The sequence below is a fragment of the Gymnoscopelus braueri genome, assembly GCF_963280865.1.
Source record: "Gymnoscopelus braueri genome assembly, chromosome: 4".
Lineage (NCBI taxonomy): Eukaryota > Metazoa > Chordata > Actinopteri > Myctophiformes > Myctophidae > Gymnoscopelus > Gymnoscopelus braueri.
Genome location: NC_137605.1, coordinates 53,290,459 through 53,313,836, shown reverse-complemented (window position 1 = coordinate 53,313,836; position 23,378 = coordinate 53,290,459). Strand labels below are relative to the sequence as shown.

Genomic DNA, 23,378 nt, shown 5'->3' with positions numbered 1-23,378 from the left:
TATGTATACTTTTTTATAAGTCTGATTTTTACAAAAGGGGGAAGTTCTCAATAAGCCTCTAGGCTTCTAAGCTTCTCCTGCACAATATGGTTGTATGCATTTTTTTCCTTCTGTCTTTAACTCTTATCTTCAACTCTAGTTTTAGTTATTGGTGTGTGTGTGTGTGTGTGTGTGTGTGTGTGTGTGTGTGTGTGTGTGTGTGTGTGTGTGTGTGTGTGTGTGTGTGTGTGTGTGTGTGTGTGTGTGTGTGTGTGTGTGTGTGTGTGTGTGTGTGTGTGTGTGTGTGTGTCTGTCTGTGTGTGCATTACCCATGCTAGGTCTTGTTCTCATTTGTGCACCAGCCAGTTTCTTCTCCTGTGTGTTGGCTGAGGTCATCTTCAGGTTGAACATGGGCTCCAGTCTGGTGGAACCTCTGTAGATCCATTCGCTCCTCTTGTCATCCTACACAAACAGGAAGTGACTCCGTTTATCATGCTGCTGATGCTGCTGCTGATGCCCAAAACGCATCAGCAGCCTGATGTAGCAAAATAAACAAGTAAGACGCGCGAACGCGGGAAGCAAACGCAGCCCTATTTTTTTTTGTGTCTTTTTAAAATTGTTATGTTGTGTATTTACGGACTTGTAATCCGTGTTATTTCACCGTGATGGGGAGAGCGTAGAGAGAAAGTCACGTGACTGCCTCCGCCTCGTATTGAAGTTAATGGGGGGGATATGGTTCTCCTATGCACAGAGTTTCGGAGTTCCTAGTCATCTATGCACGGAATTGCTGTTTGTCAATCCGTGCTATTTCACCGTGTTTGGGGGGCGATCGGGTTGGTTTCATAGTAAGCTCCACTCTGAGATCTGTCAGCAGCCAATGAGAGCGTGAGTCACATTTTTTTTTTTACATCAACCACTTGAACCCTAGCATCCCTATTCTGAGGGGAACATTAGCCGAAAATAGCAGATCTACAAGCTCACAACGCCTCGCAGCGCGAGGCGTTGTGAGCTTGTAGATCTGCTATTTTCGGCAAAGAGGGAAAAAAGAGAAGTTTAATCTGAAACACAATTTTATACAATATAGAGGGGGTCCCTGCTTCATCTCAGCTAGGGGGTCCTTGGGCTGAAAACGTGGAAGACCCCTGTCCTAGTCTCATGGTGAACACTCTAACTGAGATGTTTTTTTTCTGTTTTTTTCTTTGTCACAGTAGGATGGAAACCTTGTATGTCTGAAAACATTACTTTTCAACCGCTTTCAACCCGAGTTACCCGACCTATTTTTGGCATGTCATTCTAGGCAAAATGTTACCAAAAAAATAGATGACCTACAATCTCACAATGCGCTGCAACTTGCAGCGCATTGTGAGATTGTAGATCATCTATTTTTGCACGTCACACGATGTATGTAAATAAGTATAAAAATGTATAAAATAATAGTGATGGCAGTCCGACATCAATGCTATGATACAAGCTTCAAACTCGAAACTACATTTCCATTGAACCACTGCTTTGGTGCAGGACAAAAATGACATGACGTCCGAAACAGCAAATGGTTTGTTTCCTCGAACTTTGGTTTGAGTTGCCAGCCACCGACCGGCTGAGGTAAAGATACTGTACAACGTCTTAGAGAAGCTACTTCACCGTCATTGCTTGTGAGTGTGCTGTGCATGGGTGAGTGGTGAAGACGTGAAGTGGGCGATCTTCTTGTTACTACAACATCTTTACTCAACACTTTATCAACGTTTCAACTTTCTTGGAATCTGTGAAATATTCAACGCAAAACTTTAACTGGTTTTGAATCACTTCTAGTTATAAAAATAACTTGTGGTTTTACATGTGACTGTATTAGGACTTAGTGTAGGCCTGCTTTATTTCAACGAAATCTGACATTAATCTTTTGTCTAGCAATAACAGAACAATTTGTCAATAAAAATCCACATCACCAATGTTCCACATCACCCTCTGAATAGAATAGGCTACATCTATACGCAACACGTTAATTTAATATATATAGTCAGATTAATGATGGGCCAGTGATATAATAAGTCTATTTAGTTTACGCATTCAAAAAGTTAGCCATCTTTTAGCCATCATTTTTTTTTTTTTTTTTACCTGACTGAGCATTGTGCGGTGTGCCTTTTGACTCATCTTGTTTGTTCGGACTGCTCTTTTTTTTATGAAATCTTTGAATACACATATTTAAAAAAAAAAAAAGTTTTAAACTCAACACACACACACACACACACACACACACACACACACACACACACACACACACACACACACACACACACACACACACACACACACACACACACACACACACACACACACACACACGGATATATGGCTATGGCATGGTGACATGAGCGTGACGTCAAGAGATCCGCCCGCCGGTCCTCCCTTAAGACAAGTTGAATATAGGCTAGTGACAGGCCTACCAGGAAGAGGATCTTGACGAGGCTGCCGTCCACTTCCTCCACCTTGCTCCTCCACCAGGTCCCCTCCCACTCCGTCTTAATGATCTGGCCCACCTTCAGCAGCACCATGGGTCTGCTGGGAAACACCGTGATGTACTCCTCTATGAAGTCTCTGCAGGAAGCATCCTCAATGTCCTCCCACGTGCGCTTCACTGGGCCGAGAGACGGAGGAGGGAGAGAGAGAGAGAGAGAGGAGGGAGATGTGATGGGGAGACAGAGATAACATTTAGAGATATGGGTTATTTTCCTCCAGTAGATTAATAGTCTCCTAGTAACAATGGAAGATCAGATTAGAATTGAATCAATCATCATTAGATGTTCATAACACCAAACGCACCAAAGGCAGCAGTCACACCGACCTCTACGATGAGATGATCATCAATACTGGCCATCAAATGTGATCAAAACAGGAAGAACGTGCTAAAATAGCGTGCTTTTTTCTTGATTTGATTGGCTGTCTGGCAACATTGGCGAGCAGCGTGGCATTTGAACTTTAATGTGTAGAAATGCCTGAAGCGTGTCATAAGAAAGGAGCGCACGGCGTACCGTTGAAAAACATTGGTTTAGCAACGTTTTTCTCAGTGTGATCACCCCCAAAGTTAACAATGACATCGACTCAGATAGCACACCTGTGTGTGTGTGTGTGTGTGTGTGTGTGTGTGTGTGTTTACATGGTTTGCAGACTGGGTAGAGTTCAGGGAGAGTCACATAGGATGCATAACCATCATCAAAGAAGATCAGGAACCTGAAACAGACACATTTAGTCTTCAGTAAATTCAGGTCATATACAGTATATGTACAGTTAAGTACGTACGTATGTATATATCTATATATATTATAATGTATGAAAAAGACCAAAGGCTTGACTGGTTATCTAAACCTGAGCCAAAACCCGCTGCAATGGTGTCCAAGCAGAACTTAAACCGAGATGTTCAACCCAAGTGGTTCACAAGGTGACGCATGTGGCCCATAGTCGCTTCTTTTGGGCTTGTTTTCCTAGACCTGTTTGCTTGTTCTCTCACAGAATCTGGCAACGCTGTTAGAGGCTGAAAGAGACATCAGTGGGAAGGGCTCTGTAGTCACCTGAGTATCTGGGTTGTAAGGCCAGATACCCTGGCTTGTTCCAGGCATCCTGTGACGCGGTCTAACTCACAGTGGTATTCATAACGACTAGGACTAGCAAGTATGATATGAAAGCCTTCTTAACACTGTATATACATATATATACTATATGTGTGTAGGAACATTTGGTATGATGCTCATTTCCGCCTAGTTTTTTCTTTTGTCATCATTGTCATATAACTTTTTATAGCTTAATGTGACATCAATGCAGCCTACATATTCTGATATCCCAGGTTGTCCTGAAGAAAATGATGTGTGTAACTCGATAGTACATTACAGGGCTGATGTTTTATAAGCATTTTAACACAGGATTTTTAGGCAAACTATTAAATAACAAGAATGGCAGGACCCAGGAGTTAATAAAGTAAAATTGGACTGAAGGGAGCTGCGTGGCGACTCCTTTATGTTGGTTATTGTACACTTCATACACAGATGATACTATATATATCTTTAGGCATTTGTAAGCTAATAAGCCAACAATAGCCTACATGCTGCTGTCAGAGCAAATATAATGTTGTTTATTAGTCGCACGTGTGGTTATGCTTCTGTTGCCTGTAATGTCCGTTTTGTTTTTATCATTTCAAACGGGGCAGACTGACAGCTCAGGCATTTAAAGGGATATTTCACTTTGAAACATTTTAACGTCTACTCAGTCTTTTTTGAGCACCCCAGACAGTTTAAGTTGCTTGATTCAGTATTTAGATATTCATTTTATCAGACACGCCCCATTCCTATACATAAATAAAATAATAATAACATACAATGGGTTTATATAGGAAGGGGGCATGTCTGATAAAATGTATATCAAATATCTAAGTTCTGAATCAAGCTACTATCAAGCTAAACTGTCTGGGGTCCTCAAAAAAGCCATAGTAGACGTTAAAACACCCCAAACACGAGTGAAAGTGAAATATCCCTTTTAGTGGCACCAAAATCTGTGCCCTTGACTTGGTCCGGTAGGTCCCAGTCATGTAGGAGGAACCTTCAGTACTCAACCCTACACTTTACCTCATGCGGTTCTTGTTGTTGGGCATCTCAGCCACTACGCCAGCGTACAGCCACACCTGTACATCCTTGTACTTGGCGACGACCCTGGCACCCACATACAGGCTCTCCAGCGTGGGATGGTAGTCGTATGCCACATGGTTCCCTGACAGGAGGCTCTTTCCTTTGTTGTCAAACTTCACCTTGTACTTGAATATCCCGCCTCCTAGAAGGCAAGGCAAGTGTAATTGTATGACTCATTTCAACAACAACGGCAATTACTTTACACAAAACATTAAGCATTGAGGATGTAACCATTTAAGTCCTATATAATTTGTTGTAGGACAAATGCCGAAAATAGACGATCTACAAGCTCACAACGCGTCGCATCATGATGCGTTGTGAGCTTGTAGAACGGCTATTTTCACTCTTTTTGAAATAGGGCTTAAGCGATTAATTCATTAAATAAAAGGTTTGGGTCCCGGGGAGAAACTAAATTTATCTTTTGGATCTTGGGCTGAAAAGGCTTGAGAACCAGCGGACTGATAGCATACCAGCGGGGTGAATGGAGACCACCGATCCTCTGTGCCACGTCTTGGTCCGTTTTTTACCCAGAATGGTCATGTTCACTGTCATCTCATCCTCTCTAGGGGCGCTGGTGGGCTGCAAGGGGGAGGGAGCTGGAGGCTGGATCTGATACACTGCTGGACTGGAGGAGACCGCTGCAAGACACACACAGACACACACGTTTCGAATCTCGGGTAGGACATGACAGCTACAGACAGTGTTGCCAAGTCTGCATATTATAAGCAACTTTTGGGCTTGTTTTCCTGTAAAGTCGCTTGTACATATTGGTTTGGAACTTTGTTCGGTAGTGCTTGCACTTACAACCAATAATTGATAACTTATGAGTTTACATTAGAACATTAACTTGTTATTCAGAACCATCAATGACTTATCGGTTATCAATGTTAGAACCATTGATAACTGTCAGCTTGGAACTAGAATGAGGACCTTTTAAAATCCAAAAGCAAGTCTTTGTTTTCATAACATTGTGTGTGTGTGTGTGTGTGTGTGTGTGTGTGTGTGTGTGTGTGTGTGTGTGTGTGTGTGTGTGTGTGTGTGTGTGTGTGTGTGTGTGTGTGTGTGTGTTTGTGGCGCGCATGCGTTCTAACCTGCGTTTGTGTGTGTGGCGGATCTGAGCATGGATATGGAAGCAGGAGGACTCATGTTGGTCATCTGGACCAACTTCTGGACCTGCTCAGAAGACTTCTGAAGAGCTGCAGATGCGTCCTTAAACTGATCACACATACAAAAATACATAAAGAAATAAACACATACACACACACACACACACACAGTTAGCGTAGTAATCCCGTAGAAAATGTTTTGAATATTTTTTAAAATTCTTTCAACAATAATCTTCTCTTCTGGGGGTCCCTGGCACAAAACATTTTCAGATGGGGTTCGTGGTCAAATACATATCAATTTGGTGGCCCTTGACAAGAAAAGGTTTGAGAACCACTGGTGTAATGTACTCATGTGATGTGATGTACTGGTTGTGATGTATTTGTGTGTGAGGTGTCAACTGTACATTCTCACCACTGAGTCTTCAACAGCAGGGACAGATGCCTTAGGAGGGACAACTGAAAGACAGACAGGAGGATGGACAAGTTAAAGAGCTGACAAAGCAACCAAAACAAAGAGCAGAAAAACAGCAACATTCCACGGTTCACAGAATGTACCAACAGGGTTTAGGTCTGCCAGCAGCACGTCCCATGTTTTTCAGCCAACTCCATTCCAATGCTGTTGGGAAATCCTAGAAGGATTTGTTTGCTGGGGAAGTTCCTTTTAGACAGTAATGTTAACCATTTAAGCGCTATATAATTTACTTGGTCATACGGCGAATAGCGAAAATAGCTGATCACATAATGGGCAAGTGATTTGAACTGATATCACAGATCTCCATATACGGGCATACAACATCGAGCTCTGGGCCTGACGCCACACACAACAGAAACCGTTGCCTAATACCACTGACGTCGGGGATCTCCATAATACAGTATGGGAGTGTATCCATATTTTGGGCATAATAATCCAGGCACACAGACGGACAAACTCACAAACAGACAACTTGAACTTTTATATACAGTATAATAGAAGACCAAGGCCATGCCTAGCTAGGTCTATATCAACCCGGGGGCCACATGCGGCCCTCACCTTCACTTGCGATTTGAGCTTGTAGATCAGCTATTTTTGCTTCTTTTGTGTGACGTACTAGAATGATGAAGTTAAAGTGTTGCCGACAGCAACAATATGCAATGTGGCCCCCTGGAGTGAGTTTGGAAATATAGTGGCCCTCTTCATCGTCAAAGTTGCCCAGCCCTGGTCTATATGATGAGGGCTACTTTGGCACTGGCCTCCTCCACACACACACACACACACACACACACACACACACACACACTCACACAGCATAACTCACCACAGATGACGTCGTCATCATCGTCCTCCTCATCATCTATCTCAATGACATCAGACACCGGAGCGCAGCCCACTCCCTCCTCGTCAGAGCTCTCTATATAGTCCAGGCCATTATGTCGGTACGTTGCCTTCACCAGATTCTCACACTCCTGTATGGACCTGAGGAGACCAGCAACACAAACTGTAATTAACCCATTCAGACCGGGATAACCGATATGTTTTTATACCTTTCAATCTGGGAACGTGTCTACGTCATTCATTTCTGAAACTCTAACAAGCGCCATTTATACTTCACCTTCACCATATGACGGAGTTGGACGCCAAAAATAGCAGATCTGCAAGCTCACAGCGCGTCTCGAATGAGACGCTCTGTGAGCATATAAGTATAAACAAGGCTTTAGGATTTACAAGGCGTTTTTAGAGTCATCTTCAGGTCTAAATGGGTTAAACACTTACAGTAAACTCTATATATTAGCCCCCTCCTGTTTTTGCTCTACAATAAATAATGTTAGCAGAAAATAGCCAATCTATAAATTCACAACACATTGCGTCGCGTTGTAAGTAAAAGTGATTCAGTCTTCCCTTCACATTGCCCATCCATTCTCAAGTTATTTTGCAGATAGTGACACAGAGAGGACTGATGACAACAGCCTGCCATGCATGGCTGTGGTAATAAATTAGTTGAGTGTCTGGTTGATTTGTTGAATGAATGAGTGAGTGAATGACTCTGTGAATTGATGAATTAATGGTGAGGATGAATGAATGGAGTTTATTCTCACTGCTGGGTGGTGTCCAGGAGTTTCTCGGCTTTGGCGTGCTCCTCTTCCTTCACATCCACCCAGTGGCGGAGTTCGTCCAGCTGTTTTCTCTTCTGCTGCACCACCTCGCTCTTCTCCACCGCCTCCTCTATCAGCTTCCTCAACTCATCCAGAGACACGCCTAAGTCCTCCTCCAGGTCCGAGTCCCAGCCCTCCACCTCCATCCTGTGAGTGAGTGAGTGAGTGAGTGAGTGAGTGAGTGAGTGAGAGAGAGAGAGAGAGAGAGAGATTGATGTTGTGTATCCATTCACATTATAGTAGACATGACATCCATTCAGACCAAGGACCCCTTAGCTGAGAGAGAGATGAAGCAGCCAGGGACCCCCGCTACATATTGTATAAAATTGTGTTGCAGATTAAACTTGTTTTCTCTTAGGTGGCTTCATAGACTTGCTTGACAGCACTAACAGTGTTAAGTAATTTAATGTTTTTTTCTCTTTTGTGTTATGTTGACACTAACGGTTGCCCAACTGCCCGTGGCAAGTAAATAAAACATTCGGGCAGGTGCATTCCGTCTTAATTAAATATTAATACAACATCCATTCTGACAGTGACTATAAATTAGACACAACATCCATTCCGACATAAAGTAACTATACAAGTAGACACATTTCTATTCTGACAGTACATTGCACACAACATCCTAGCCCTAGAATGTCTGTGATCTTACATACATTTCATGTATTTCAAATACACAGTCATAGATCACCCTCGCCGACGCGCTGTGTAGTGACCATCTGCGTGGCCGTAAAAGTGCTCTAAACTCCGTCTGTACTCACCCAATAATTAATTCCTAAGACTTGGAGTCATAAATTGTCCTCTAGTTTCATATCCATTTGAAAGTTCTGCCAGAAAACGTGTGTTTAGTCAAATATCTCCACTTTTCCACGAGCTGCACACGGACGACTTTCTGTACGGGGCGAGGGGCCTGGAATGATTGCAGGACTGAATATATGTAAACTTCCTTTAGGACGCACAAATGTTTGGGACACACAATTGGCAGGTGATGTGATTCATTACCCCGCACCAATCACAAGCACCTGTCAATTGTGTTCCCCATTCGTTTGTGCTTCCCTGTGTCAATTTGTTATGACGTTTGTGATGACAAGAGGATGTTTGGGTAAATTCGGTCCTGCAATCATTCCAGGCCCCTCGCCCCGTACAGAAAGTCGTCCGTGTGCAGCTCGTGGAAAAGTGGAGATATTTGACTAAACACACGTTTTCTGGCAGAACTTTCAAATGGATATGAAACTAGAGGACAATTTATGACTCCAAGTCTTAGGAATTAATTATTGGGTGAGTACAGACAGAGTTTAGAGCACTTTTACGGCCGCGCAGATGGTCACTACACAGCGCGTCGGCGAGGGTGATCTATGACTGTGTATTTGGAATACATGAAAGATCACAGACATTCTAGGGCTAACAACATCCATTCAGACAGTAGGTATATACATTAGACCAGGGGTCTTCATTGTTTTTCAGACCAAGGACCCCTTAGCTGAGAGAGAGAGATGAAGCAGCCAGGGACCCCCGCTACATATTGTATAAAATTGTGTTGCAGATTAAACTTGTTTTCTCTTAGGTGGCTTCATAGACTTGCTTGACAGCACTAACAGTGTTAAGTAATTTAATGTTTTTTCTCTTTTGTGTTATGTTGACACTAACGTTTGCCCAGTAAATAAAACGTTCGGGCAGGTGCATTCCGTCTTAATTAAATATTAATACAACATCCATTCTGACAGTGACTATACATTAGACACAACATCCATTCCGACCATTCGGACATAAAGTAACTATACAAGTAGACACATTTCTATTCTGACAGTACATTGCACACAACATCTATTCAGACAGACAGTAACTATACAAGTAGACACAACATTTCTGACAGTACATTAGACACACCATCCATTCAGACAGTACACAGCAACATGTCTCTGTTTAAGCTGATTTAGACAGATGCAGTTGTTGTTGTTTTTTTGTTCAAATTATAAACCAACCAGACAGACAGACAGGAAGTGTTTAAAATGAAAATATATGCATATACATCAATAATATATAACTTGAAAACACTGCCAAGCCATGGCTGCAAACTCACAACGTTATTTGTCTTGGTGGCTAAACTAACCTCACAGTTTCTATAGTCTACTGACTGCGTGTAGTGTGTAAACATTAATAACAAACCCGACTAGCAACCTTATGGTTAAAGACTGACCAAGACGAGTATGAAGGTATGAAGCCACTTAGCATGTTGTTAGCCTACATGCTAACTAGCCACACAGCTCTTTCCTGCAGATCGGTTACGGGTTAAATAATGCTTGCTTTGTTTTGGGTGTTTTTTCTTTTCTCTTTTATATATATATATATATATATATATACATAACATATATAAATGTGAACAAAACACACAATATGAAAATGATAAGACAGAAGACTCACGCTTCGGTGCTCTCCATCATGCAGTGTGTGTAAACAGACTCAGCGACATGCAGAACCCAGAGTGATTGTTTGTATCCTGGCGGGCGGGGCTTGTCCCAAAACAAGCGCTCCCTTCCCTTTGCCCCAATCATCATCATCATAGCAGAGCCCGCCTGACGGAGAGAGTGCGTGACAATAAACATTCGCTCCCATCAACGAACCAGCGCGATTGGCGCGATTTGGCGCTGCATCTATTCTCGCGAGTAGTGGTGGAAAAAGTACCCCATTATTTGAGGAGCACCCAGCTGCGTCATTATTTTACTTCAGTAAAGGTCAATAACGCAATGTAGAAATACTCTATTACAAGTAAAAGTCCGGTATTTACTTGAGCAAAAGTACAAAAGTATTGGTGTCAATATGTACTTAAAGTACCAAAAGTAGAAAGTACTCATTATGCAGAATGTCCCATTTCACAAGTTTTCAAATGTATACAAAGTATGAAAATCATTTGAAAATAGCAGATATGTACAAATGCTAAATATAAGGTGCTTACCCGCTTGCCCAAAATGTTAACTAGGTGTCCGGAGTATTTGTGCAATGTATTAGTCCATATTGGTCAATAAAGAAGTGTTTTAATCCCGTCTGTGGCCGATTCTGTCGGAGGTTCCCAATAGGCGGTAATTACGGAGCGTATTCGGTGAACGCCGGAATTACACTCAATGTAAACAGGGGGGGGGGGCGGCGTTCAGCCACAGACGGGATTCAAAAACTTCTTTATTGAAAATATGGACTAATACATTTCCCAAACACACATACACTGAGTTAACATTTGGGGCACGCGGGTAAGCACCTTATATTTTGCATGTGTACATGTTTGGAGAAGTACGGGCTTTGGAGCTGACATTCCAGGGCAATATGGGGGGGGTGGTAGCTAAGACTCTCGTAGAGATAATAAAAAATCAAAATCGATCAAATACATTTACGAGAGTCTTTATCTAAAGCTAAGGTGAGTATGATAGCCTGGTGTATGGTGGTATTGCCAGACTGATGAGTGGATTCACACTCACACGTTCCTCCACGGTGGAGGAATGTCAGTCTGGCAATACCAGGCTATGAGTATACTATGTATGATAGAGATATAGTTTTTTGGGTGAACTATCCCTTTTTAGCCTGCTGACCATCCCCCTAGGCCTAGCCTCGTTGCCAGCCGTGTAATATTGTTGTACACACGCTTCCCAGCCTCTCTTATCTGCGAAGAGAAGAGCCATCCCCCGACCGTCACACATGTTCAGCGGCCGAGCGGGCGGACAGTTACAGTATGCACGGCAGTCAACTACTTTAAAAGTAGTAAAATTATAAAACAGTAATCAGCAGAATTTCAAACAAAGATAATAGTGTCTGTGACAATAAGCTGTCTCTAATAGAGATAATGAGTGAAATGGATATTGGATCGGATTTTTCTGCAGCCCAAGAGGACAGCTTTTTCTACCAGGAGGTAATAAATCGGTTCTTCCGCTTGCTTTGGTTAATGTTTGTATTACTTTTCCACGTAAAATGTAGCAGAAGGGGCAAGCCTTGAGGGCTGATGTCCCCCTTCTGCGTAAAATGTATCGATTTTACAGTTGTTAAACTCTATGACTATTTTCAAGTAAAAAATATGACCGTGAAATCGAATGTTGAAGCTAAAAGCTGCATTACTGTATGTAACTTTTTTTGTGAATACATTTTTATTTTGTCCAATCTGTATGTATAGTAGCCTAGAGTATGTTAATTCTAAGCTATATAACTTATACAATTAGGGTGGTTGTATTTGGTCTCCCTGTTCTATTGAGACCTTTTTTTCCCCAGAAGAAGAATCAGAATCATCTTTATTGTCACATCACATGTTTTACAGGTGTAAAACAACAGTGGGTGAAATTCGTTTTTGTGCAAGTTCCTTAGTTTTTGTTGTTTCCACAAAGAGAAAGAAACAAAATAAGAGAGTGGGGGACTGGGGAGCCAGGGGAAAAAATAACAAATAAATCATATCATGGCATCCATCCGGTACAGTATGTACGGGCTTTGGAGCTGACATTCCAAGGCAACTGGGGGGTTGGTAGCTAAGGGACTCTCGTAGAGATAAAAAATGTAAAAGTACATCTACGAGAGTCTTTATTTAAGGCTAGGGTGAGTATGATAGCCTGATATATAAAAGATAAAGAGGTGATTCAGAATCAGAAAGATGATTCTGATTCTTCTTCTGGGGAAAAAAAGGAGACCAATTACTGTAATAAAGTGGTCTACAATAAAATAAAAGTGACTCGACTATTTGGTCAACAATATATAAATGGTCAGGGACTTGGAATAGGACAGCTAAACTGAAATATTTAGTATGGTAGTCCTAAACCCAATAGTTTGTACGTGAATGCAATTTGAATTGTACCAAATGTTGTATGTCTATGTAGCCTTAATGTAGAAGTTATGTACTGTGCATACTATGTGTCCATGTTTGTTTTGATCCTGTTGGAGATCATAACCATTTGTTTGAAATGCCCATCAATAAAGAGAGCGCACGAAAAGGAGGCCCACCTTTAGCCTTTATGTAAAATTAATGTACATATATGTCCCATGTTTGTTTTGATCCTGTTATAGGGACGGGGAAAGGATTTTTTCCTCCAAAATTTCCCCCGCTCTGTAGGCAAACTCTGGGCCAAACACCAGAAGCTACAAGTGATGGTATGCTGTTAGTCATATTATTTTACACTGTGGCTCTGTAAAAGGCTATATAGCCTTCTATGTGTGTGCGTGTGCGTGTGCGTGTGTGTGTGTGAAAATCTTATCTTGAAAAAATGGGTCTGTAAGTGAGTTGGTTCACCATCAGCCTTCATTTGTCTGTCTTTCACACTCAAATGAATTGCATTCAGCAAATACAAAGAAAGCCTTTTCATTATCCTTATCTAGTACATGTTGGCTTGGTTTTTGGTATAGCCCCTCCCCTGGAGAAAAATGCACCAGCCTCCACTGAAAATAAGTGCATGTTTATGCCAACATATATCTGCTTCAGATGATGCAGTTTATTTCAAATATGATTTTTAAGGTTTTCATAGTTCAGCCGTGGTTCTTTACAGATGTCCTTGACACAAGCTTTCAAATGTAATCAGTCTCATCTTTCTACAATGACCAGTTCAGAAGTATAGATTTATGACAATGTTTTAATCATTAATTCATCTTCTTGACCTTGACTTTTTGACTTGATTTTGCGTTTTTTATTAAATACATGTTCTTGTGGTGTTATTGATGTTAGTGTATTGTGACATACATACATACATACATACATACATACATACATACATACATACATACGTAATTACATACGTAATTACATACATACATACATACATACATACATACATACATACATACATACATACATACATACATATTACATACATTTGTAATTGTAACAATTGTTTGTATCTGAATGCTATTTTAATTGTAATTGTACCATGTTGTACTGTATGTAGCCTTCATGTAGAATGAATGTACATGCTGTATGTCCATGCTTGTTTTGATCCTGCTAGGGACTGGAAAAGGATAAAACCATCCAAATGTTGTCCCATGATCTACAATGCCATCAGGAGAAACTCTGGGAGCTACAAGACTTGGTATGATGCTATAATGTTTTACGCTGTGGCTCTGTAAGAGGCTAGCGATCTGAGGTCTAGCTCTACCAGTTTTTCCTACAATGCCTCATTACAAATTGAATCATCCAAAGTGCAGAACAATTCATTCAGAACGTCGTGCCAACGTCCCACCGTCAGTCCATACAGTATTTGGGCAAGACTGACGTCATCAATATAATGTCAGATCTACATACGAGTGGAGACACAATGTTATTGACCCGTCTTGTTCTTTTTTGTTCCCCCCCATTCTGTAGTCCTTAGCAGGACTATTAGGCCTGTGACAAACAGCCAAAAAGGGCTTTAGTTTTCGAGATACCCCTCCCGGAGGTAGGACCAAACACAACATAGTTTTTCCTCATCTCTAAGGCCTCCCATACATGAAATGGATTGTTGTATAAAAATACTTTACAGCAAAAGTGGTGAAATTGATATATAAAGTTATACACCCCAAACTAAAGATAAAGCCTGGCCGTCTGGGGGTTGAGGCATATAAACTCATGTAGATTCACAATGGAAGCTCTGATAGGTTTAAAACTTGGCATACTTGGCCAGGACTTCCTTCTACATTCTAGAAAACACCAAATGTCAATATCTGAATGTAACTAGGAGATACAGTCATTTGAACACATACTTACAATAGGCGGAAATATAAATCTAAATACATTTTTTCTTTACTTTGTAGTGAATCTGATATGGATTGTCATAGCAGGACGTATGATGTCTTGTTGGAAAGGTGTGGTTCTACTGAATTTAATACTTAATACTCATGGAGCTATGCCACTAAACGTATATGGTGCCCCAAATGGGGAGAACATGAAACAGTCCTAATGAAATCTACAGTATCACACAGATTAGTTTTATTTTCAATTCACTTATCAAGGGTGGAAAAATATTAACACATTCACTTAGTGAAGAAGTCTCTAAAATGTATGAAATGTCCCAAACTTGAGAAAATGTGAAATTGTTAAAATATTTATAAAATATATGCAACTTCAACAATGCAGAGAAAAATGCAGGCCTACAGTAGAACTACTAACAATTATTTAGCAAATCTGGCTGAGGAAAGCCAAGCTCCAACCATTTGATGCTCAAAGTTATCCTCATAACATCAATTCTGTAGAGTTTATATCATGTAACATATTTGGTTACAGTCAAGTTTTACTACTGTACTACTGCTCTATCTGTATCTTATTGCCTATGGGTTTCTTCATAAACGGACAGGTATCATTGCAAATATTTTGAAATGTGAAAAGATCAGAAGGACCTTGCTAAATGAAGTAGCTAATTAGCTAGCTGGAGAGTGACCTAGCTTAAAGGAGTAGTTCACCCAAAACATTACTCAATTACACACAAAACTGTCATTTTGCGGGTGAACTATTTCTTTAAAGTTCCATTTAGTGTAACAGAGCCTGTCCAGTGGCCTACATTGGCAATAGCAGCACCCTGACTTTGTTTCACCAGAATGGAACAGAGCCTTAATTAACTATCACTGGCAACAATATGGCTACTGTAGAGCCTAACAGTAACCTTTTTCTAACTTTTGGGTTAGGATTTTTACAGAATGTAGTGTGATGAACAAACGTTGGATCCAAATTGTTGTATCATCTGTGGTAAACATTTAGACAAAGTAAAGAAGCAAGATCCATAATGTCAAAAAGCCCAGACAGACGATGATGTTCATAAAACCCTGTCTTTATATACAGATTACATACTTTCCTTCAAAAATAAAGGTAGTATATCTTATCATGTATCATGTATTGTAGATCAAACAATACCTGCACCATCTCATCAAGAAGACTGAGTAGGGATCTTACAACATTGTTATCATGGAAAGATTGTTTCATGTGTGGGAAGGCCAGAACAAGACCAGAACATCTGACAGCTATTATTACTGGTACAGGTAAGAGTACCAGAGACAATTGGTCCATCATGCAGCATCAGAAAGGTTGATGAAGTTGTATATCATCGGTTGCTCTCATACCCGTATCTCATTGTGTATGATGCCAGATATCATAAAGCTGCCTTAAAACACGACATCTTTAAACAAAATGCAGCTGCCAGACAAAAATAAAATAAAATAATCAGAACACCATACCAGTATCTTTGATAGAGAAGTTTTTATTAAGCTCACTGAAGTCATTGACAAAACTGTTTTCTCTGAAGAAATTAAAGTGATGACACAAAACTTCTTGACTGAGAGTTATGACGACATACTGTACTAAACACACTGGTCCATGCTTTTTCTCAACATACTGTATCTGCAGCTCTTGTAGTATTTGCCTCTCAAAGAGATCTTGACTTGGCTGTTGTGTTTCACAGTCTTCTGTCTCTTCTGTTTTTTCTTGGAGATGTGCAGCTTCTCTTATTGCATACTGTACCATGGGTACACCTTCAGAGCATACCACATAAGACTTTCCAGCTCGTTCTACAAATTGTAATGCTGTATGAGCTTTTCCTTCAGTTGCCAGGATCTTCATTTTGTGTGTTGGCACATCTCATCTTCTACCTCAGACCTCAGTGTCTTCAGTATGTCATCATAACTCTTAGTTTAGTGTCATCACTTTAATTATTTTAGAGAAAACATTTTTGTCAATGACTTCAGTGAGCTTAATAAAGGCTTTGTTATAGATACTGGTCTGCTGTTCTTTTTCTTTTATCATCTGGAAGCTGCTATATTTCGTTTAGAGATGTAGTGTTTAAGGCAGGTTTTATGATATTTGGCATCATACTCAAAGAGATCTGCATACGAGAGCACCCGATGATGTACAACTTCATCAATCATTCTGATGCTACATGATGGACCTTGTCTCTGGTACTCTTACCTGTACCAGTCATAATGGTTGTCAGATGTTCTGGTCTTGTACTGGCCTTTCCACAAATGAAACAATCTTTTTGTATGTAAACAATGTTGTATCAACCCTACTCAGTCTTCTTGAGGAGACTGGTGCAGGTATGTACTGTACCTGTACTGTACGGTACTGTACTGTCCTGTACCTCTACCTGTACTGTACTGTACTGTACGTACTGTACTGTACTGTACTGTACTGTACTGTACTGTACGGTCTGTACTGTACTGTCCTGTACCTCTATCTGTACTGTACTGTACTGTACAGAGTGTTTGTTCGGTCACAGGGCCTCTCCAGCTCTTTAGTAAACAGAATATAGTACATTTTCAGGTAGGTGATTACATTTGAGCCAATCAGGAGAGAGCACTGTAAATGCATTTTCTGTTTAATAAAGAGCCGGAGAGACATGGGAGACTCCTTATATGGACAGGACACTATAGAGTACTATCAGAACAAAATCACTTACCCTACCTTTTAACTACTTGATTTGGCAAGGTCCTTCTCATCTTTTCACATTCCAAAATATTTGCAATGATTTACCTGTCAGTTTATGAAGAAGCCCATGTAGGCAATAAGATAGAGCAGGTGGAGCCCAATACTGTAGTATAACTTTACTGTAACCAAATATGTTAAATTGTATAAACTCTACATAACTGAATGACTTGCTGTTATGAGGATAACTTTAAGCATCAAATAAATAAAAATAATCTGTGTGATACTGTAGATTATAGATAGTTTCATGTTTTCCCCATTTGGGACACCATATACGTTTAGTGGCATAGCTCCATGAGTATTAAAGCTACTTTTGCATAATTGGTATTGCTGGATTCAGTAGAACCACACCTTTCCAACAAGACATAATATATAATATGTCTTGCTATGACAATCCATGTCAGATTCACTACAAAGTAAAGAAAAAAATTCTTTAGATTTATATTTCCGCCTATTGTAAGTACTAGAACTTCGTCCACGCTGCGCGCGGCCTCAGCTCTATCGCCCGCGTCCACATAGCACCTGCGCCCACACAGCGATCTGTGCGCCCGCCCTGCACCCCTCCTCCTCCCCCAATGTGCAGTATTGAGAGCCCTGACGTCACAACATTTGGAGTGATGGCCACTGCACTCTGGTTGATTGGAATACACCTAGGGCCCAGGTACAGCTGAGATGAGAGAGGAGATGTGTATGTTAGACACAATATGACTCTGAGCAGGCATCACAGTGTTTAAATTGCATCTGGTGAAGAAGAGACTTTATTTTCCTATGTAGGTAGTATTGTGTAAATACTGTATGTACAGTACAGTACGTACTGTACTGTGCTGTACTGTACGTACTGTACTGTAATTGTACTTGTACTTGTACTGTACCTGTACTGTACGTACTGTACTTGTACTTGTACTGTACTGTACTGTACTGTACTGTACTGTACTGTACCTGTACTGTACTGTACCTGCACTGTACTGTACATACTGCACTGTACTGTACGTACTGTACTGTACGTACTGTACTGTACTGTACTGTACCTGTACTGTACGTACTGTACTGTACCTGTACTGTACGTACTGTACTGTACTGTACCTGTACTGTACTGTACCTGTACTGTACTGTACCTGTACTGTACGTACTGTACTGTACCTGCACTGTACTGTACGTACTGTACGTACTGTACTGTACTGTACTGTACCTGTACTGTACGTACTGTACTGTACCTGTACTGTACGTACTGTACTGTACTGTACTGTACCTGCACTGTACTGTACCTGTACTGTACGTACTGTACTGTACTGTACTGTACTGTACGTACTGTACCTGTACTGTACCTGTACTGTACGTACTGTACTGTACCTGTACTGTACGTACTGTACTGTACCTGCACTGTACTGTATGTACTGTACCTGTACTGTACGTACTGTACTGTACATGCATTGTACTGTACGTACTGTACTGTACCTGTACTGTACTGTACTGTACTGTACCTGCACTGTACTGTACGTACTGTACTGTACTGTACGTACTGTACGTACTGTACTGTAGGTACTGTACTGTACCTGTACTGTACGTACTGTACTGTACTGTACTGTACTGTACTGTACTGTACTGTACTGTACCTTTACTGTACCTGTACTGTACCTGCACGTACTGCACTGTACTGTACCTGTACTGTACCTGTACCTGTACTGTACTGTACCTGTACTGTACGTACTGTACGTACTGTACGTACTGTACTGTACCTGTACTGTACATAATCTACTGTACTGTACTGTACTGTACGTACTGTACCTTTACTGTACCTGTACTGTACCAGTACTGTACCTGCACGTACTGCACTGTACTGTACCTGTACTGTACCTGTACCTGTACGTACTGTACTGTACCTGCACGTACTGTACCTGTACTGTACCTGTACTGTACTGTATGTACTGTACCTGTACTTGTACTGTACGTACTGTACTGTACCTGTACCTGTACTGTACTGTACTGTACTGTACTGTACTGTAGCTGTACTGTACTGTACTGTACTGTAACTGTACTGTACTGTACTGTACTGTACCTGTACTGTACCTGTACTGTACGGTACTGTACTGTCCTGTACCTCTACCTGTACTGTACTGTACGTACTGTACTGTACTGTACTGTACTGTACTGTACTGTACGGTCTGTACTGTACTGTCCTGTACCTCTATCTGTACTGTACTGTACTGTACTGTACTGTACTGTACTGTACTGTACTGTACGGTCTGTACTGTGCTGTACTGTCCTGTACCTCTACCTGTACCTGTACTGTACTGTACTGTACTGTACTGTACTGTACTGTACTGTACGGTCTGTACTGTACTGTACTGTCCTGTACCTCTACCTCTACCTGTACCTGTACTGTACTGTACTGTACTGTACTGTACTGTACCTGTACTGTACTGTACGGTACTGTACGGTCTGTACTGTACTGGGGGGGAGGGGGGGGAGCTGCATAGACCAAGGCAGCGCTTGTTTCTGTGTGCTCTGCAGGGGAACGAAGGTGCTGAGGTTTTGTGGCAGATGATGATGATTGGCTGTTAAAAGAACCCTCAGGAAGTAAATTGCAGCTGGCGAAGTGATTTGCATAAGTATTGGGGCATAATGCGTTTGTTATTGATTGTACATCCTGCAAGTACAGTAGCGGTATGGGAAGCAGCTGTAAACACAGGCAGAATATTGAGGAATTTTGGGGGAAAATGTGGAGTTAGTTGGGCCATGTGTTTGCTCGGCCATGAGCCTCATACACTCGTGTACACTCCATGAGTGTGGCAGCCAATTATGTTAGCAGGATGTGTTCAAATTACTATCTCCTATTTACATTCAGATATTGACATTTGGTCTTTTCTAGAATGTAGAAGGAAGTCCAGGCTTCAAGTATGCCAAGTTTTAAACCTATCAGAGCTTCCATTGTGAATCTACATGAGTTTATATGCCTCAACCCCCAGACGGACAGGCTTTATCTTTAGTTTGGGGTGTATAACTTTATATATCAATTTCACCACTTTTGCAGTAAAATATTTTTATACAACAATCCATTTCATGTATGGGAGGCCTTAGAGATGAGGAAAAAACATGTTGTGTTTGGTCCTACCTCCGGGAGGGGTACCCCAATTTTTTGGAGCCATTGTCACTAGCCTATAATAGCACATCTGTGAAAAAAATATATACCCCAAAAAATACATACATACTGTACATACACTGAACTCTTCAGACTATGTGGCAGACAATTGTTCAAGTCGCTCCGGTCCGAGTCCAAGTCGAGTCCCAAGTCATTTGGTCCCAAGTCCAAGTCGAGTCCCAAGTCGTTTGGTCCCAAGTCCAAGTCGAGTCCCAAGTCATTTGGTCCCAAGTCCAAGTCGAGTCCCAAGTCAATCCAACCCTCAGGTCCGAGTCCCAAGTCGAGTCCCAAGTCATTTGGTCCCAAGTCCAAGTCGAGTCCCAAGTCAATCCAACCCTCCGGTCCGAGTCCAAGTCGAGTCCCAAGTCATTTGGTCCCAAGTCCAAGTCGAGTCCCAAGTCTTTCTGTTGTGGGCAAGTCAATAATGCATTTAACTTGAAGGTTAAGGATGATTGTATTTTAATATATTATAAGAATAGTATAACTATCTGTGAAATATAACCCATTTATTTCACAAAATAATGTGTTGGCAAATGACCAATATTTAGTTATATAGGTCTCAATATGTCACATTCAGCCCTGGACTTCACTGACTGAAGTAGGGCTCACATTAATCACATTAGATTCACAGAATGAATTTTACCCACAAGTTATTTTCATTCAAATGAAATGTGAATGAACTTGCTCTAATATTGACTTTAGTTGATGTTTCAGTCTTTAAAATATAGTATTTCTTAATTATTAAATAATTACAGCTTGTAGATTGGCTATTTTCACGATTTCAAATTGTTTTTAAATAATAATGAAAAAGGAACATACAAGATTTCCACCCGACAGCCATAATAAATAGCCAATATATGGTTCTGTATCAGTATGAGTCCGTTTTTGCAGATTTCATTCTAATTGGCTACTATGCCTGCATATGAATTTCATGAGCCTGGGTAGGTCACCCTGGCTTGGCGGAGATATGCCCTATAGCGCACACTCTGCACAGCAGCAGCAGGTGAAAGCAATTCACTTAAACGAGGGTTGTGTTGCGCACCAAAAAACGGACTAAGACTTTATTGCTGTTACCATGGATAAAGTAAATTCGACAGTGGTGAGTGACTTTCATGTTTACAAGTACGTATATCTCGCTGGCTGGTGCTACTGTTGTTGTTGGGGTGGCTGGGGTCATAAACAAAACACGAACTAGTTGCATCGCCAGGCGTTGTGAGCTTGTAGATCTGCTATTTTCGCTTGACTCGCTTCTTTTGGGCTGGTTTTCCTAGACCTGGTTGCTTGTTTTTCCTCACAACACTGGCACTGATGATAACTAGACGGCAGCCGTCATAGAATCAAAATGACCCCGCTGGGAGCGGTGGTGGCGTTTGTGGTAGAGTGAGCATGGATTTGTATGAAGAGAGATTGCGCATTTGCGGTAGAGTGAGCATGGGTTTATATAAAGAGAGAGAGGACATTTGCGGTAGAGTGAGCATGGGGTTGTATTAAGAGAGATAGCGCATTTGCGGTAGAGTGAGCATGTGTTTATATAAAGAGAGAGAGCACATTTGCGGTAGAGTGAGCATGGGGTTGTATGAAGAGAGAGAGGCATTTGCGGTAGAGTGAGCGCATTTCACACACAGATCATTCATAGGGGAAAAAACAAAACGAGTCATTAGAGTCATCTTGTCTCGAGTCGAGTCGAGTCGGGAGTCATTGGCTAGCAAGTCCGAGTCGAGTCTCAAGTCTCGTTGGTCTTTTACCTTCCAAGTCCGAGTCGAGTCGCAAGTCTTTACCTTCAAAGTCCGAGTCGAGTCGCAAGTCGTCAAATATGCGACTCGAGTCAGACTCGAGTCGAGTCACTATGACTCGAGTCCAATTGTCTGCTATGTGGAAGAAAAATATATTATATTAAATGGAATGGGTCTTGGATTTGGACAGGTATAAAAGTATTGCTTTGAGTATGAATTGGGTTACTAAAATGTTTAATTTCAAATGCAATCCTAAACCCAATTGTATCTGAACAAATGCTGCACTGTATGTAGCCTTTATGTAGAATGAATGTATTGTACATTTCATTCACACTTTATGGCCATGTTTGTTTTGATCCTGTTATAGGGAATGGAAAAAGATGAAACCATCCAAAAGTTTTCCAGTTCTCTACACCTTTGTAAGGAGGAACTCCGGGCCAGCAATGAGAAGCGAAAAAAGACAAGGGCCAAACACAAGTGCACTGCGGCTAAACAGGTGTGTGTGTGTGTGTGTGTGTGTGTGTGTGTGTGTGTGTGTGTGTGTGTGTGTGTGTGTGTGTGTGTGTGTGTGTGTGTGTGTGTGTGTGTGTGTGTGTGTGTGTGTGTGTGTTTTCATATTTATTGTAATATTATTATAGTTATTTCATAATGGAAGTCAAAGGGGCTTCGATCAGGCTGAATTGCCCAAATTTGGGGATGACTGACATCATGATTCATGAATCATCGATATGGCAGAAAGAAATGATAAAAGTAGATGAAATCATCATTACGGCATAGCTCTACCAGAGACATGCCTCACTACAAACTGAATCATGCAAACAGAAACATTCAGAATGTCGCGCCAACGTCCCACTGTCAGTCCATACAGACATCATCAATATGATGTCAGATCTACATACGAGCCACATTGTTATTGACCCGTCTTGTTCTTTTTTTGTTCCACCCATTCTGTAGTGCCCTCTTCCCATAGAACACGATCTCATTAGCAAACGTACAATGGATAACGTAATGACCAACAAAAATGTGCATAGATTAAGTAAGGTCGGCGCCCGGCGCTCAAGTGTGAGAAAAAGGGTTGTCCTTGCGGCATTATTGAAACATATATATATATATTGACCATATTTAGCGAGAACAGTCGCACACACAATAATGCGCGCACACACACACACACACACACACGCACGCACGCACGCACGCACTCACGCACACACACACGCACGC

The 23,378-nt window shown here is 41.3% G+C and overlaps 2 protein-coding genes across 7 annotated transcripts in view; one reads left to right on the top strand and one right to left on the bottom strand.

Annotated features, from left to right (window-relative positions):
• The window catches only part of setdb1b (SET domain bifurcated histone lysine methyltransferase 1b), a 34,929-nt gene extending 24,558 nt beyond the window's left edge, over positions 1-10,371 (bottom strand). For all 4 annotated transcript variants that reach the window (XM_080426148.1, XM_080426150.1, XM_080426149.1 and 1 more), the window contains exons 1-10: positions 10,307-10,371; positions 7,829-8,032; positions 7,051-7,208; positions 6,168-6,211; positions 5,741-5,864; positions 5,120-5,287; positions 4,590-4,791; positions 3,131-3,204; positions 2,421-2,611; positions 309-441 (exon numbers count right to left, since the gene is read on the bottom strand). In XM_080426148.1, coding sequence (XP_080282274.1) covers positions 309-441; positions 2,421-2,611; positions 3,131-3,204; positions 4,590-4,791; positions 5,120-5,287; positions 5,741-5,864; positions 6,168-6,211; positions 7,051-7,208; positions 7,829-8,032; positions 10,307-10,326 — 1,318 coding nt within the window. In that variant the 5' untranslated portion in view covers positions 10,327-10,371. The remainder of the gene's footprint in view (positions 1-308; positions 442-2,420; positions 2,612-3,130; positions 3,205-4,589; positions 4,792-5,119; positions 5,288-5,740; positions 5,865-6,167; positions 6,212-7,050; positions 7,209-7,828; positions 8,033-10,306) is intronic.
• A 1,341-nt stretch (positions 10,372-11,712) lies between these two features.
• Positions 11,713-23,378, top strand: part of LOC308084044 (uncharacterized protein) — a 31,601-nt gene continuing 19,935 nt past the window's right edge. For all 3 annotated transcript variants that reach the window (XM_080426517.1, XM_080426516.1, XM_080426515.1), the window contains exons 1-4: positions 11,713-11,780; positions 12,917-13,000; positions 13,846-13,929; positions 22,525-22,653. In XM_080426517.1, the coding sequence (XP_080282643.1) occupies positions 11,715-11,780; positions 12,917-13,000; positions 13,846-13,929; positions 22,525-22,653 (363 nt within the window). In that variant the 5' untranslated portion in view covers positions 11,713-11,714. The remainder of the gene's footprint in view (positions 11,781-12,916; positions 13,001-13,845; positions 13,930-22,524; positions 22,654-23,378) is intronic.